This window comes from Carcharodon carcharias, chromosome 22, assembly GCF_017639515.1.
Source record: "Carcharodon carcharias isolate sCarCar2 chromosome 22, sCarCar2.pri, whole genome shotgun sequence".
NCBI lineage: Eukaryota > Metazoa > Chordata > Chondrichthyes > Lamniformes > Lamnidae > Carcharodon > Carcharodon carcharias.
Window position 1 is genome coordinate 7,240,877 of NC_054488.1, and position 15,782 is coordinate 7,256,658.

The 15,782-nt window shown below is 39.2% G+C and overlaps 1 protein-coding gene across 1 annotated transcript in view; it reads right to left on the reverse strand.

Moving 5' to 3' along the window:
- Positions 1-7,586: 7,586 nt before the first annotated feature.
- LOC121293933 (heparan sulfate glucosamine 3-O-sulfotransferase 3B1-like) overlaps positions 7,587-15,782 on the reverse strand; it is a 28,437-nt gene continuing 20,241 nt past the window's right edge. Inside the window, exon 2 of the mRNA XM_041217407.1 lies at positions 7,587-12,129. Coding sequence (XP_041073341.1) covers positions 11,511-12,129 — 619 coding nt within the window. The 3' untranslated portion in view covers positions 7,587-11,510. The remainder of the gene's footprint in view (positions 12,130-15,782) is intronic.

A 15,782-nucleotide genomic window follows, 5' to 3' on the forward strand; every position in this document is an offset into this window, starting at 1 on the left:
AGCCAACATACCATTTACCTTCTTAACTGTTTGCTGTAACTACATGCTTGCTTTCAGTGATTTGTGTACAAGGACACCCAGGTTCTTTTGTTCATCAACATTTCTCAATCTATTGCCATTCATATAATACTCAACCATTCTGTTTTTCCTACCAAAGTGGATAATTTCACACATCCACATTATACTGCATTTGCCACGTATTTGCCCACTCATTCAACCTGCCTATATTGCCTTGAAGCCTCTTGACAACATTCCCATTAACTTTTGTGTCATCAGCAAACTTGGAAATATAATTTTTGGTTCCCTCATCCAAATCATTGATATATATTGTGAATAGTTGGGGCCCAAGCTCTGACCACGGCGGTACCCCACTAGTCACTGCCTGCCACTCTGAAAAAGGCCTGTTTATTCCTGTTTCCTGTCTGCTAATCAAATCTCAATCTATGCCAATATATTATCCCCAATCCCATGTGCATTAATTTTACACACTAACCTCTTCTGTGAGACTTTATCAAAAGCTTTCTCAAAATCCAAATACAACATATCTACTGGTTCTCCCTTATCTATTCTGCTAGTTGCATCCTCAAAAAACTCCAGTAGGTTTGTCAAACATAAGTTCCCTTTCATAAACCCATGTTGATTTTGTCTAATTCTGTTGTTATTTTCTAAGTGTCCTGATATCACATCCTTTATAATAAACTCTAGCATTTGTCCTATTACTGATGTTAAGCTAACCAGTCTGTAATTTGTTCTTTATTCCCTCCCTCCTTTTTTAAATAATGAGGTTACATTTGCCACCCTCCAATCTGCCAAACTGTTCCAGAATCTACAGAAATTTGGGAGATGACAACCAGTGCATCCACTATTTCCATGGCCACCTCCTTTAGTATCCTGGGATGTAGATAATTAGGCCCTAGGGATTTATCAGCTGTAAGTCCCATTATTTTCTACAGCACTATTGTTTTAGTAATACTAATTTCTTTCAAATCCTCCTTCTCACTAGACCCTTAGTTCCCTAGTATTTCTGGGATATTATTTGTGTCTTTCTCTGTGAAGACAGAACTAAAGTAGTTGTTTAATTGCTCTGCCATTTCCTTGTTCCGTATTATAAATTATCCTGTTTCAGACTGGAAGGGACCTACGTTTGTCTTCACTAATCTTTTTCTTTTTACATATTTATAGAAGCTTTTACAATCCGCTTTCAAGTTTACTCTCATACTCCATTTTTCCCGTCTTAATCAATCTCTTGGTCTTCCTTTGCTGAATTCTAAACTGCTCTCAATCCTCAGGAATGCTGCTTTTTCTAGCAACTTTATATGATTCCTCTTTGGGTCTAATACTATCCTTAATTTCTTCTCTGAGCCATGATTGGACCATGTTGTGTTTCTGCACCTGAAAGGAATGTATAACTGTTGCAATGCACACATTCATTCTTTAAATATTAGCCATTGTCTATCCACTGTGATGCCTTTTAATGCAGTTCCCCAATCTACCTTAGCCAAATCACAGTTCATACCTTCGTAGTTTCCTTTGTTTAGATTTAGGTCCCTAGATTCAGATTGGACTACTCCATTTTCCATCCTAATGAAGGACTCTATCATGTTCCGGTCACTGTTCCCTAAAGGACCCCGCACAACTAGGTTATTAATTAACCACTTCACATTGCATAATACCAAATCTAGGATAGCCTGTTCCCTAGTTGATTCCTCAACATCCTGGTCTAAAAAGCCATCTTGTGCACACTCCAGGAATTCATCCACCACAGTATTATTGCTAGTTTGACTTGCCCAGTCTATATGTAGACTAAAGTCACCCATGATTACTGTAGTACCGTTGTTACGTGCATCATTCTTATTTCATTCTTCTTAGAATTATTCTGCACAGTGCAGTGTGAATGGTGAGCATCCCTTCCTGTGGGTAGTATCTGAATTAACAGGCATCAGGTTGAGTATGTGAGTGCAGGTCGCTTTCCAGCCTGGTGTGTTTTATTCCTTTCAGACACCCAGTTCACAGTGCACAATGTCTTTGGGTTGCTTTTTAAAAGAGTTGATGTTTAGCTCAGGATTAATTTGAAGTCTTAGGGCGGAATTGTCCCAGATTTGCACTAAGTGAGGTAACGGGTGGGAAAAAGGACGTTTTACCCGTTGGCCGCAATAGTGGGTTTTTGTGCCATATCATCCCAACCACCTACCCCAATCAATTACGCATTCCCGGGTAACAGGCTGCTTTGTTGGCAGGTGGCCTCTGATTCGCCCACCACGCTGTCACCTCGCTGCTTCCTCATTCTGGGCGCCATATTTAAAGTGCAATCGCGTGCACACCTCTCAGTGCACACCTCCCAGGAGGGCACCGATGAAGACAAGGGCCCAAAAGCCAAGATTCAGTGACTCATCCCTGGGACGCCGTCTGGACATTGTTGAAGCCCGCCGCGATGTCCTCTACCCCGGCTCTGGCCACAGGAGATGAAGTTCCCGACGCGCGGTGGTGGAAAACGCAGCCCACCATTGACGGGCAGAATGGACGATTGCAAACTGGTTTCACAACATCATGAAACCTATTTTTGGCCTTCCTGCTATATTGTCTGCTCACGACGCCAAGCATACCCGATCTGCACTATTTTAGATTAACTCAGCCAGAGCAGCAGCATGGACACAACTATTAATACGAGCATACAAAATAGAAGCAGAAGTAGGCCATTCGGCCCCTCGAGCCTGCGCTGCCATTCAATAAGATTTTGGCAGAACTGTTTGTATTTTGAATTCCACATTCCCATCTACCCCCGACAGCCTTTGATTCCCTCGCCTAACAAGAATCTATCTACCTCCACCTTAAAAATATTCAACGACCCCACCTCCGCCGCCTTCTGAGGCAGAGAGTTCCAAGGTCGCACAACCCTCAGAGATAAAAAAAAATTCTCCTCATCTCTGTCCTAAAAGGGCACCCCAAATTTTAAAACAGTGCCCCCTAATTCTGGACTCACCCACAGGAGGAAACATCCTTTCCACATCCACCTTGTCAATACTGTTCAGGATCTTACATACTTCAATCAAATCACCCCTCACCCTTCTAAATCCCAAAGGAAACAAGCCCAGCCTGTCTAATTTTTCCTCATAAGACAACCCACTCATTCCTGGTATCAATCTAGTAAACCTCCTCTGAACCACCTCTAATCCATTTACATCCTTCCTTAAATAAGGAGACTGAAACTGCACACAATATTCAAGATATGGTCACACCAATGCCCTGTAAAACTGAAGCATAACATCCTTACTTTTATGTTCAATTTTTCTCGTAATGAAGGATAACATTCTATGAGCCTTCTTAATTGCTTCCTGTACCTGCACACTAACATTTTGTGACTCATGCACTATAACACCTAGACCCCTCTGCACTTCAGAATTCTGCAGCCGTTCTCCATTTAAGTGATACTCTGCTTTTTTATTCTTCCTGCCAAAGCGAACAACTCCAATTTTCCTACATTATACTCCATCTGCTATTTTTTGCCCACACACTCAACCTATCCATATCCATCTGCCACCTCATGTCCTCTTCACAATATACTTTCCTAGCTACCTTTATGTCACCTGCAAATTTAGCTACCATGCCTTCACTCCCCTCATCTAAGTCATTGATATAAATTGTAAAAGATTGAGGCCCCAGCACAGACCCTTGCGGGACTCCACTCTTCACATCCTGCCAATCAGAAAAAGACCCGTTTATACATACTCTCTGTTTTCTGCCAGCCAGCCAATCCTCTATCAATGCTAATTTGTTACCCCTATACCATGAGCTTTTATTTTCTGCAATAACCTTTGATGTGGCACCTTATCAAATGCTTTCTGGAAATCCAAGTACAGCACATTTACAGGCTCCCCTTTATCCACAGCGCATGGAACTCCTTCAAAGGACTCTAATAAATTGGTTAAACATGATTTTCCTTTCACAAAACCATGGGCAGAATTTTCCCGTCTGCGATTTGGGGGTGGGGCCCGCTCGCCGATGGGAAAATGACGCAGGATGACATCAGGAGGAACCCCCGACATCATCCCGATCCATTTAAATATTGAGGAAGGCGGGTGGACAGCGAAATCAGCTGTCCGCCCGCCGACCTGTCAAAGACCAATTGAGGCCGTTGACAGGATAATTAAGCCAATTAAAGGCCCTGCCCGTCCAACCTTAAGGCTGGCTGACAGACGAGGAGACCCGGCGGGCTTCTGAAAAAACATGAAACCTCATCCACTAGAGGGATGAGGTTTCATGTCTGTTTTTAAAAACTTCAATAAAGTTTATGTGCTTCTTATTGACATGTCCCATCTCATGTGACATTGTCACATGAGGGGGACATGTTAATAATTTTAATATTTTTCTATTTTTAAAGATTTTTATACTGTCAGTAATCTCCCTGAGACAGCATTTAGTCTCAGGGAGATGTGCGCTCTTTCCCGCGCATGTGCGAAAGAGCGCATTTTGACAGATGGGGAATCCCCCCCAATCCCCCCAACCACCCCCCCCACCTCACACAGGAAGCACATAGCGCATAGCACTTCCCATCAGGCCTTAATTGGCCCGCCCACTCAAAATGGCGACAGGCCCCGTTTCAGCGGTGGATTTCGGCTGCCCGCCCACCCATCAAGGTAAAAATTCTGGCCCATGTTGACTCTTCCTGATTACCTTGAGTTTCTCTAAGTGTCCTCCTTAATGATCAATTCTAGCACCCTCCCCATTACAGACGTTAGGCTAACTGGCACACTTTTCCAGAATCTAGAGAATTTTGCAAAATTATCAAAGCATCTACTACCTCATTAGCCACCTCTCTTTAGACCCTAGGATGAAGTCCATCAAGACCCAAAAACTTATTAGCCTGCAGCTCCATCCATTAGCTCAGTAGTGATTGTAATTTCACCAGGTTGCTCTCTGCCCTCCATCTCCTGAATTACAGCTATTACTGCAATGTTTTTATATCCTCTATAGTGAAGATAGAAGCAAAATATTTGTTCATTTCATCTGCCATTTCCTTATTATCGACTATGAACTCGTTTTCTCACTCTCTAGGGGACCAACACTCACTTTACCTACTCTTTTCCTGTTTAAATACCTGTAGAAACTCTTGCTATCTGTTTCCACATTTCTAGCTAGCTTCCTCTCATACCCCAATTTCTTTCTCCTGATTAGCCTTTTAGTCATTCTCTACCGTTCCTTATATTCTGACCAATCATCCGAATTGCCACTCATCTTTGCGCAGTTATATACTTTTTCCTCAAGTTTGATGCTTTCCTTTCTTCAAAATGAATAATTAAAACTTCCAAATCCTGATTATTATTGTGTGACACCACAAAGAAAAGTGGATGAGAATGAGGATCAGCTTTTGTGTTTTCTACATGCAAAAAGACTCCTTACATATACTCTCAAGGCAAGCACATGGAGAATGTTCACTAGGGGGACTATTTAAGTACCATTGGCATCCAGAGAACATGAACACGGCACCAGCAGGTCACTTCAGGGAACATCAAGGAAAAGAAAAAATGCCACATCAGTTGCATATGTGTGAGTGACTGTTACATTTTTGCATCTCCTTTAAACCTCCTTCCACTAGATTAGTTCAATTTTCATATCACTTTAAGTCCAAACTCCCCAACTCTTCTTGCCTTGATATCTAGCTAACATTTTCAGTACATGCTTGCGTAAACAGAAAGCTCTCTTTGGTAATTAATTTTAGGTACTGACTATGTGATGCCTTCATTCAATTTCACTTCAATCTTCAAAGCAAGAGAACATCACCTTAGCTTTTTTTAAGAATGAAATTAAATGAACAGTATACAAAAAGAACCTAATAAAATAGTTTATATATTTACAATAGAATGCCAGGATAAAAGAATATCTGACCTCAAGTTCTAAACTGAACCATTAGTGAATTAGAAACTGAAATAATGAGCTAGTCTGTGTGTATTTGAAAAATGCATGTTAGACTCTGTTTCAAGCTTTATCCAGAGATGACAATACATCATAATAACACATATGACAATACACCATCATAACAAGACATACCTCATGTAAACTCCCAGCTCCAGCCAGCTGTCAAAGTCCATGCACAGTAACTGAGTTTTAGCTATTGAATCAAAATCTAGAAGAAAACACCTCACTTTTCTCACTATGCTATCACAGAATCTTTATAGTGAAGGAGGAGGCCATTCAGCCCATTGACTCTACACTGGCTCTCTGAAAGAGCATTCCACCTAGTCCCATTCCCCTGCCTTATCCCCGTAACCTTGCACATTCCCTCTTTTCAGGTAGCAATCCAATTCCTTTGTGAATACTTCAATTCAACCTGCCTCCACCACCCTTTCAGGAAGTTTGTTTCAGACTCCAACCACCCTCTGGTTGAAAAAAAATTTTCCTCACATCACAGATATTATCTATAGTGCTATCTGTAATGTTATTTTATTTCATTCTCTCAATATATTAATCAAGTTCTTGAGCAAGATATAGCCGTATACTGGTCAGATAGTTGATCATATTATCTATATTTGATTGTAATAATGTAATTGGAATCATATACAGATAATATTTTAATATATTTGCCTTGGCTCTGCTAAGGAGATCAGTTCTGAGACTGAAACATTTTCCTGCTTTGAACAGTCTTTTACAGCAAGCACTGCCAGATCAGGTAAATAAAGCACTGGTTCTCAAACCTCTTTGGTTGACAGACCCTTTTTCAGGTTGATGAGTAATCAAGACACCAATCTAAATCATAATACTCACTCAGAGTTCTACATTTAAGGTGTGTTTTCACAATGCTGCTAAGAAAACAGGTAGGTACTTAGTGAGTGAGATCAGTGGGATGAGTGCTTGCTTTTTACTGCAGAGTCTGTCTATCCTTGCATGTTGCTTTCTAGGTGAGACAACCAGCCCACTCTGTGCTACACATCTGGCAGCTGTACTCTGCTCCCACCTCATATTTCACTTTATTTTGTGGACCTCCTGGAAAGTATCTGGGCCTAGAGACCCCAGTTTGAAAACCATTGGGTTAAAGTACCCCAATCTGCCCCAACCCACAGAAATGTACTTCATTTATCACCTATTTAATTGCTGTGAATATATGGCAACTAGGAATTAAATTCATGCTACGCTGCTTAAATAGACCTAGGGAGACAAATTAATCCCAAAATTTGAGACTGAAATCAGACTCAAAATCTCAGAAACCACAAAATATCTCAGCCAACTGAACCACCCAATGTTCCCCTCACCCTCAAAAATGTTGAAATCTGAAGAAATGTCAATGTACAAACAACAGTTAGGAAATTCCATCAAATGAATAGTTGCAGTCACACCCTTACAGTAAATACTAATCTGTTAATTATTTATCTAGTTTCCAGACTCTTGCCAGTGTAAACATGCTTACCTCCAAAACCACTCCTAAATTGTCCTTTGGCTGTAAGTCAGCAGGTTTTGATGTAATGTTGATTTCCTTTCCCTAATCTTAACCCTTCAAGATAATAATAGAATAAAGCTGAATTTTAATGACTTTTTATTTTATTAAAAAATACCATGAATTAAGAAAAATTCTTTGGTTCAGTACAGTTCTCCAATTTTACTTCAATAACATTTCAACATTAGGATTTAACATTGTTTTTAAAATACACAACAGACTTTACACTTTGACAACTGAAAAGTTCTTTTAATAGTTAAAGGGCTGAGTGTTTATTCTTAATCTGCAATTTTCCACATGACGAGACGCATAGCAAATATAAATATGTAGATGTCCATACAATTGACAGTGAACAACCCCTGATTACCTTGAACAGGAGAGCTTTGCAATATTTATTCAATTCATAGCGTGTGTCAAAGAACATAGTGTTAGAAAAAGGACATATTTGTCTGTGTGCGCTATAATAAACACTCAACATTTACGAAATAAACTCATAAAGCAATACATCTTTAGAGGGAGTCTCACTATCTCAAACACATAAAAATATAATTCGAGCTAACTTTACATATTATCCTGTTTCAATCAACCTCATGTATAGATGAGATCATTAGGCTTGGAGGGGGGCTCACTGATCCTGGCAATGCAATAGATCTGAGCTAATACTTGCACAAGCATTCATAGAGGTGCAAACCATTCATCTCGATAATTTCTCAAAGTTACAAACATGTAGCAGAAAGAGGAATAAAGCATGAAATGCTGTTAGGCCTAATCCTTCACAATTAATTACCTTTTAAAGCTCATATAGTGAGACTTTCCATTTTTCAAATAAAAGTTTGTTATTGTACAAAAATAAACAGCTATCAGTTTGTTCCATCACGCTCAAAAACCATCCATTTTGTAGGTTAGACATTTCTCAACTCTGAATAAACAATAACTCGACCTTTAGGTGAGCAGAAGCATTTCACATTATTAAAACTGGCTTTTATTCAGGTGAATGCAGTGTTAAAACCTTAACCTCCTTGTAATCTACCAGGTACTCAGTGAATGACAGCATAATATTTAGCAACAGCTAAAAAGCCTATTCCTTTTTCAGTAGGCCAACTCTATCATCTCCCTTATCATCATATCCTTTATCCCGTTCTCTCTCTAGGAATCAGTTCAATTATGTCCTGAACCTATTGGATCAGATATGCTGCCTGTTTTATATCTGCCTGATTTTACTTTCAGTTCATTGCAGATAGGGGTGTAAAATGGGGAACAGATCCAATCCTGTCCATTTCCCACAGGGTTAAGATTACACCCCAAAAGAGCAGCATTCATGGTTCGGTTCATATAACTTCCCTTTCCCACACTACTAAACAGTAATATTATAAGAACTGTGTATGGTATTATGGCTGGTTGTTTTTTGAACAGATAATCTCATTTCATCATAAACTAGGCCAACATTTCTATTCGTAATCTTCATTAAGTAATACTGCCACATTGAGAAAGAAAAAGAGTACTTTTAATGAGCTTTATTCACAAAGTGTCTATTTAAAAACTTTTGCATTTCTTCAGTAGGGAGACTGCTGGTGCTAGATAAAGGTACAGATCAATTCAGTTCCAGTTGAGTTGGCTTTGAAGTTATGACATTGGATTTGGAATATTGTTCATATTATCAGTGTAATTGTGAATAAATTGCATGTCTTTCTAGCTAGATTTATTCAAGTTTTTCTTCTTTAAAAGGGAGGGAGCATACATCAAAATATCAGAGCAATAAAACTAATTGTTAAATAATTCTACATCCTCCCTTTTATCTGAAGGGTAAAGAGCCACTCAATTGTTAAAGCTATGAACAAACTTTTCATATTCAGAACAAAGAAAGACCATCAGTTTGGTAAAATATATTTTATTTGTTTCTTCATAATAAGAAACAGTATGCTTTTATTCAATATCCTAGAAAGAAACATTTTTATCTGTGTAAAATTAATTTTCTGTTGTACATACCACAAAATACTTGATTTACTTTTTTTTACACATTAACTAATCTAAAGTACAATATTATCAGAAGAAATTTGCTAATATCTGTACTTCTGAATGCAGGCTGAATAAAACTCAACCACATATTTATTATTACAAACTGATAGCTAACCACCATTTCAAGGTATAAATTTACCCTTCGGAAGACAATGGATTGGATATGCTGCGATATTACGCATAGGGCAGAACTGAACAGATGTGTAATTCATTTCAATGGCATAAGTGCTATAGAGCACTTTGCTGCTGCCTCAGTGCATTTGACATCATAGCACGTTACAGATAGCTTCCATTTTGTACAGGAACAATCGTTGTCACTGAAAGGTGGCATTTTGGACAAGATTTTCTGCTCTTAAAAGCAAGAACGATTTTACTTTCAAAAGACAAAACCTGAATCTATGGGTTAAAACAGGATAGCATGCAAAGTGAGAATCTTAACAAAAATCAAAATAAAAAAAATGTGAAAAATTGTGCTTTGTTCATTAACAAAAATTCTAATTAATCTTAATAGGTCAGTGTGTTTGTAGGCTAAATAACAGACAAATGGATTGAAATGCCCCTTTCTTAAATAAAAAAGGCAGCATATTATTTGTAGCACAACATAGAAATGGGTTTGAATAACATTGTTGGAGATTTCATCACTGTGGTCCTTTTGGTTTCAATTTCTTGCCCAGGGCTCAAACAAGACGCTAGGATCCAATAAAGGTTTGAACATAGCCAAGACCCACCAGGAATACACAATAAGTCACGTTTTTGCACAGGTTGTCCTCCTGGTTTAAATTTTCCTACTTATGAAATGTGTGGACACAATTTGAGCTAAAGTTCATGCCTGAAAATAACTTCTCTATTACCAGTTGCCAAAGTGTTTTGTGTTGTTTTGTAATCACTTTCAGGAGATTTCCAACTCTTTCACTGGTGCAAATCAATATTCAGATTCCAGCAAACCGTTTCAGGCAGCACTGGTTCATGTTTCATTTTGAACTGACAGCATCACTTCTTCCTCTTATTTCACAACCATGTTACATTTTAGAATTCAACCAACATTTTCACAAAATATCGAAACATCGAGTTAACTACATAACCATTACACCCTGGAGATGATGGTGCCTGCAGGACCATAGCTGACCAGTGAAAGAGCTGGACAACTCCATTTTCACAATAACCTTACAGGCATTTATGGCAGCCTCCGAGCTGGCCATAATCAAATGATTATAACTATCTTCCTGCCACATGGGTCATGGGTATTAAATGAAGAGAATTTTCAGTCTATAGGTCACAACCCAACTGATCAAAATTAATCATATGGCTGTCTAAATACAAGAGGGAGAATAAATGGATGTCTTTCCAAATTTGGCTCCAAGTTGATGGGAGAGGGAGTTTGGAATCAATATTGGGATCTCCATTTACACAAACTTCACAGAATGATAGACTAATTCATGCTTTGAAATGAATAGACAATGGTCTTGATGACCTTAAAGAGAGAAGACAAAACAAAGGACCCAAGCAGCAAGATGCAGCAAGATACTGGTAATTATCTGGTCATTAGAGGCCTTGGATACAGTTGCTACAACTAGTGATTTAAGCAAGGTATGGAAATAGGTTGATTATTTTTCCCTTTTTGTTGTCAATAGGCAAACAAGATTTTCTTATGCTCAACAGTTATGTGCAGTTTCTGCACTGACTCGTACCATTGGACCACATTTTGCTTTCTTGATGGACTTTTACAACCAGAACTTTCTGCATGAAGCCAATATAGACCGGCAAGGAGTCAAATGCCCAATTATTAGACCATATGAACACTGAATACCCGTAACAAAAAGTTGTGCTTTTGGATATTAAATCTTAATCAATGAATGACAGCACCATCAATGAGCAATGCAATTAAAAACGGTGGAATGTTAGAAGATATGGGCTGATCTATATACAGTGTGGTTAGGCAGCTTAGTGAATTAATTGCTTAAGAATTAAAAATAAATTATTATAAAATAGATTTCTGTACAAGTTACATATATATATAGAGCAATAAATTCACATGTCTTTATCGTAATTACATGAGGTTAAATTGACCTTAGTCCCAGCCAAAGTTCTGTCCCGTCATTTGGTAAAATTTCATATTGAAAGGCCGGTAGAAGTCTCTCAGCCTCTGAATCACCTCTGGCTCAATGTTGGGATGGGTTCTGCCTTTTGTTTTGCCCAGGCAATGAGGCTTGCTGCTGCCCTCTGGCTTCTTCAAGCAAGGGAAGCCCTTGGTCTTGTTGAAATAGAAATGTTTGTCTGTGATGATCCTCTTCAGACCCAGAAAGTCTTGGACTTTGCCTAGTTCTCCCGCTGGGTCACTGATCAGCCTCTCTCCACTCACAAACAGAATCTGGTGCATTGGGAAGTACTGTAGCCAATTCTCCAAGTGCTTGGCATAGATGCCAATCTGAATAGCACTCCATGAGGTGTCAATCAGGCCTGTAGTCCTGTTTTTGAAGGTCAAGCTCTCAAAACTGGGGATATCGGGTTTTTTGGAGAGAGTTTGCGTGTAGTCAGAAATAGCCCGAGTGACAGGGTCCCGAACCACCACTATTAGCTTGGCATCCTTGGACATTGCATAGATTCGGGCAGCTACCTCCTTGGTAACAAAATAACTGGGAGTTTTCTCCATGGTGATTTGTCCATCCAGTGTTTTAGGCATCAAATCCCTGAGTAAAAAGAAAGATACTTTGATGAAGAAAATCCTCTGAGGAATAAGACCAGAAGCAAAGAAGATAGTCAAAGCTATCTGAAAAGCTGCAACAAATGTAACTATGTGGAATATATGTAGCCTCTAACAGCCTGGGACTTGGCAATTGATATATTATTGGCCTCAAAAATTTCATTCATTGGTGTCTCAATGGAAACAAAACAGCTTTAGGAGAATTGCTAAAGATTAAGCACTAGTAAAAATGATTCTTGCCTAAATTGCCTGGAAGGGGGTAAGTAGGAATAGGTGGGACATACATAACTTCAACAACTTGCTGTAGACTTATATAGACTATTAAACCAGCAACACATCCCAAGGTGCCCTATCCAAAATTTTGGTAATGGTATTTGCTTAATATGATAAAAAGGTAACTACTTAAGACTCTCCCGGAGTTTACTGAATTGTCAGAATGCCCTTGATTCTGAAACTGCCTCATGTTATTGAAAGATACAAGCACTTATTAAAACCAGAACATTGTGAATATCATAGGCCAGGATTTTCTGGTCGGCGAGCGGGGAGGCGGGGCCTGCTCGCCGACGCGTAAAATGACACGGGATACGTTGGGCGGAACTCCCGACATCACCACGTCCCATTTAAGTTTTCAGGTAGGTGGGGGCTCAGCAGAATCAGCTATGTGCCCGCCGACCTGTCAATGGCCAACTGAGGCCATTGTCAGAGTCATTAAACTAATTCGTGGACCTGCCCGTCCAACCTTATGGTTGGTGGGCAGGCCAGGAGCCCTGGCGGGCATTAGAAAAAGCATCAAACCTCATCCATGGGTGGGATGAGGTTTCATGTAGGTTTTTAAAAATGTAATTAAAGTGTATGTAAAAGTTATGGACATGTCCCAACTCATGTGACAGTGTCACTTGAGGGGACATGTCAGGGAATTTTTTTTTTCTATTTTTCAGATTTTTTATTGTAAAGCTTCACTAAGTGACGCTCTTAGCCTCAGGAGATGAGTGCCCTCTTTCATGCACATGTGCGAAAGAGCGCACTCTTGGCTCAGGGAATCCCCCCCCAACCGCCGGCACAGGGAGCGCAGAGTGCTTTCTGGCGGACGTCACGCTGGGTGGGCCTTAACTGGCCCACCCACATAAAATGGCGGTGGCCCCCCCCCCCCCGATCGAGGGCGCCGATCGGAGGTGTGCCTCTGCGCGCCTACTCTTAAACTTCCCCCCTGACGGGGGAAAATTCTGCCCATAGTTATTTAAAATCAATAGCCATTACAGCAGTTCAACAAAAAAAAGCTAAAGGGATTTAAATAATTAGGGTCCCTGTTTTCAATGTTCAGATTGCTGTAGAATTCTTTCCTGCCCAAAAATGAAACTTGAATGTTCTGACAATGAATCCTATGTCACTGTGAATTTTTAAATATGTTCCTGGAATATACCAGCTATGACAGTGACAATATATTCTCTGAATATGTTCTCTATTGGGATTTCACAATATTGCCCAACCATTGAGGCTGTTTGATTCTCATGCAAGAACCATTAATAATTCTTTCCTTGGACAATTGTAAAATAAACAAACCATTTTTGTTAAATTAAATAATGTTCAGCATATGGAAATATGCTGAAAACAGCAATAGAACATGTTTATTCATGTTAGATGTATCAGTGCTGAAAGTTGCAGACTTAACTATAAGCATGTTGTGAAGATGAGTCACAGATTGTCCTACAAGGGTAAGGCTCATGAGCACCAGTCTTAGTTAGAGCAATTACCTACATGGTCACCTCAGTTGCAACACCAACTCGCACAGTCAACATGATTGGTGCGTTGGTCAACTGAACTATGGACAATAAATCAAGCCAGATAAATCCTAAGGCATGGAAACATTTAAGTCAACAGACCCATGACCACTGAGGGGGACAATGTTGTCAACTCCAAGTTCCCTCCGAGTCACACTTGTCTTAGACAAATATGCCTGGATTTTCTGGTGGCAAATCATTGGAACCTCCTGAGGAATGGTACAAGCAGCATTTTTCACTAGGATTTCCTCCAATGTTCCACTAAAATTGCAGCAGGAGAACTGTATGGAAATTCAAGGCCATAGTGCCTTTTATTCATTACTTCTGAGCCAACACCCTAGAACTCTCTGCCTAAAACCTTCAAGGGAGCACCATCAGTACAAGGACTGCAGCAGCTCAAGGAGAAGGTCCACCACAACCCTCTCAGGACAACTAGTGATAGGCAATAATTGCAGCACACACCCTAATACAGTAAAGTCCTGTTGCTGTTAAGTGCATTTGGATCAGAATATCTATTAATTGGAAAGGCAATTGGGGTCATGTTTTGGTGAATATACAAAAATCTAGCAACTGGACTTCAACAAATTTTCAAGTGCCCATGATTCAGGTACTTAATCTAATGCAATGCAGAGTCAGTACACACCATTCCAGTTAAATCAAGAAACAATTTGTATCAAAACCTAATCATTTGAAGTAAGCAATGTTAAAACAGCAAAATGGGAATATAGCACCCGATAATATGTAATCATCAAGGTTTAAATTAAGCAACCTTGAATTAAGAGGAGTAGGTTGCACTTCTTTCTTCCCAAAATGTATAAATCTATTTCAAGGTAATTCATACTATTAAGTACACGGAGTGCAACCAATGGAACGAGTTCCATTTCAGTAAGTATGATTATTCTGCTGAATAATTCGTATTACCTTTGTCGGTCTCCTAAGAGTTATATTAAGGGATCACACGTATATTACTAGCTTTCAAGAACAGTCTTATATAATGAAGATTTCTGTAAAAAAAAACGCAGCTCTTCTGCTAATACCTGTAGAGACCTGATTTAGTCTAAGAACAGGTTGGTCTATTTTGCGTATTAAGTACAGTACTTGGACTCATTCCACATAAAGCCACAAAGTTCAGAATAAATAAAATGCAAAGTTCTGGACACAATATGAAACAAGCAATGAAGTCTTGGATCTTTAATTATTAGAGAAAGGGAACAAGGATAGACAAAAGGTTTCAATAGCAGGTGGTCATTTTATAATCTAATCCCTGCTCTTTACTGGAAGTTTTGTCTACACAGAGGGGCACTGTGCTCATCTGCTCACATTCCTCAGCAGAATATTCACTGACTATTGTCAACAGGCAAGTTGGGCATTTGTAAATGATTCTTTTATTTAACTGTAACAAGTCCTCCCATATGACAGGAATAGACACCTTCTGCATGCGTATAATGGACAGATACTCATTGGCTCCCTCACATTAAAGAAAAAACTAACAAGTGAGTTAATGTAGAAAAACTGTTTAGCTTGACAGATTGTAGTACTCCCAGGGACAAAGTTATAAAGGAGCAGTTGGAGTTCAGTGAGCTTATTTTCATCAGCTATATTTTAGGTTCTTGGAACATTTAATTCATAGTAAATATCATACTTATAGAAGCATAATTCTTTAATACTGTACTAATTAAATTAGCTGAACTTTAGCAAAGAGCAGATCATTAAGAAATATTCTACCTGGATAATACTTTAATGAACTGCTGATAAAAATTGTCAGAGCTTTGTATCATGGTCCACTTAGTTCAGTGATTCAATCTGAACTATATCAGATAGTGTGTACAAAAATAAATTTGCTGTGAGATATAAATGTAAT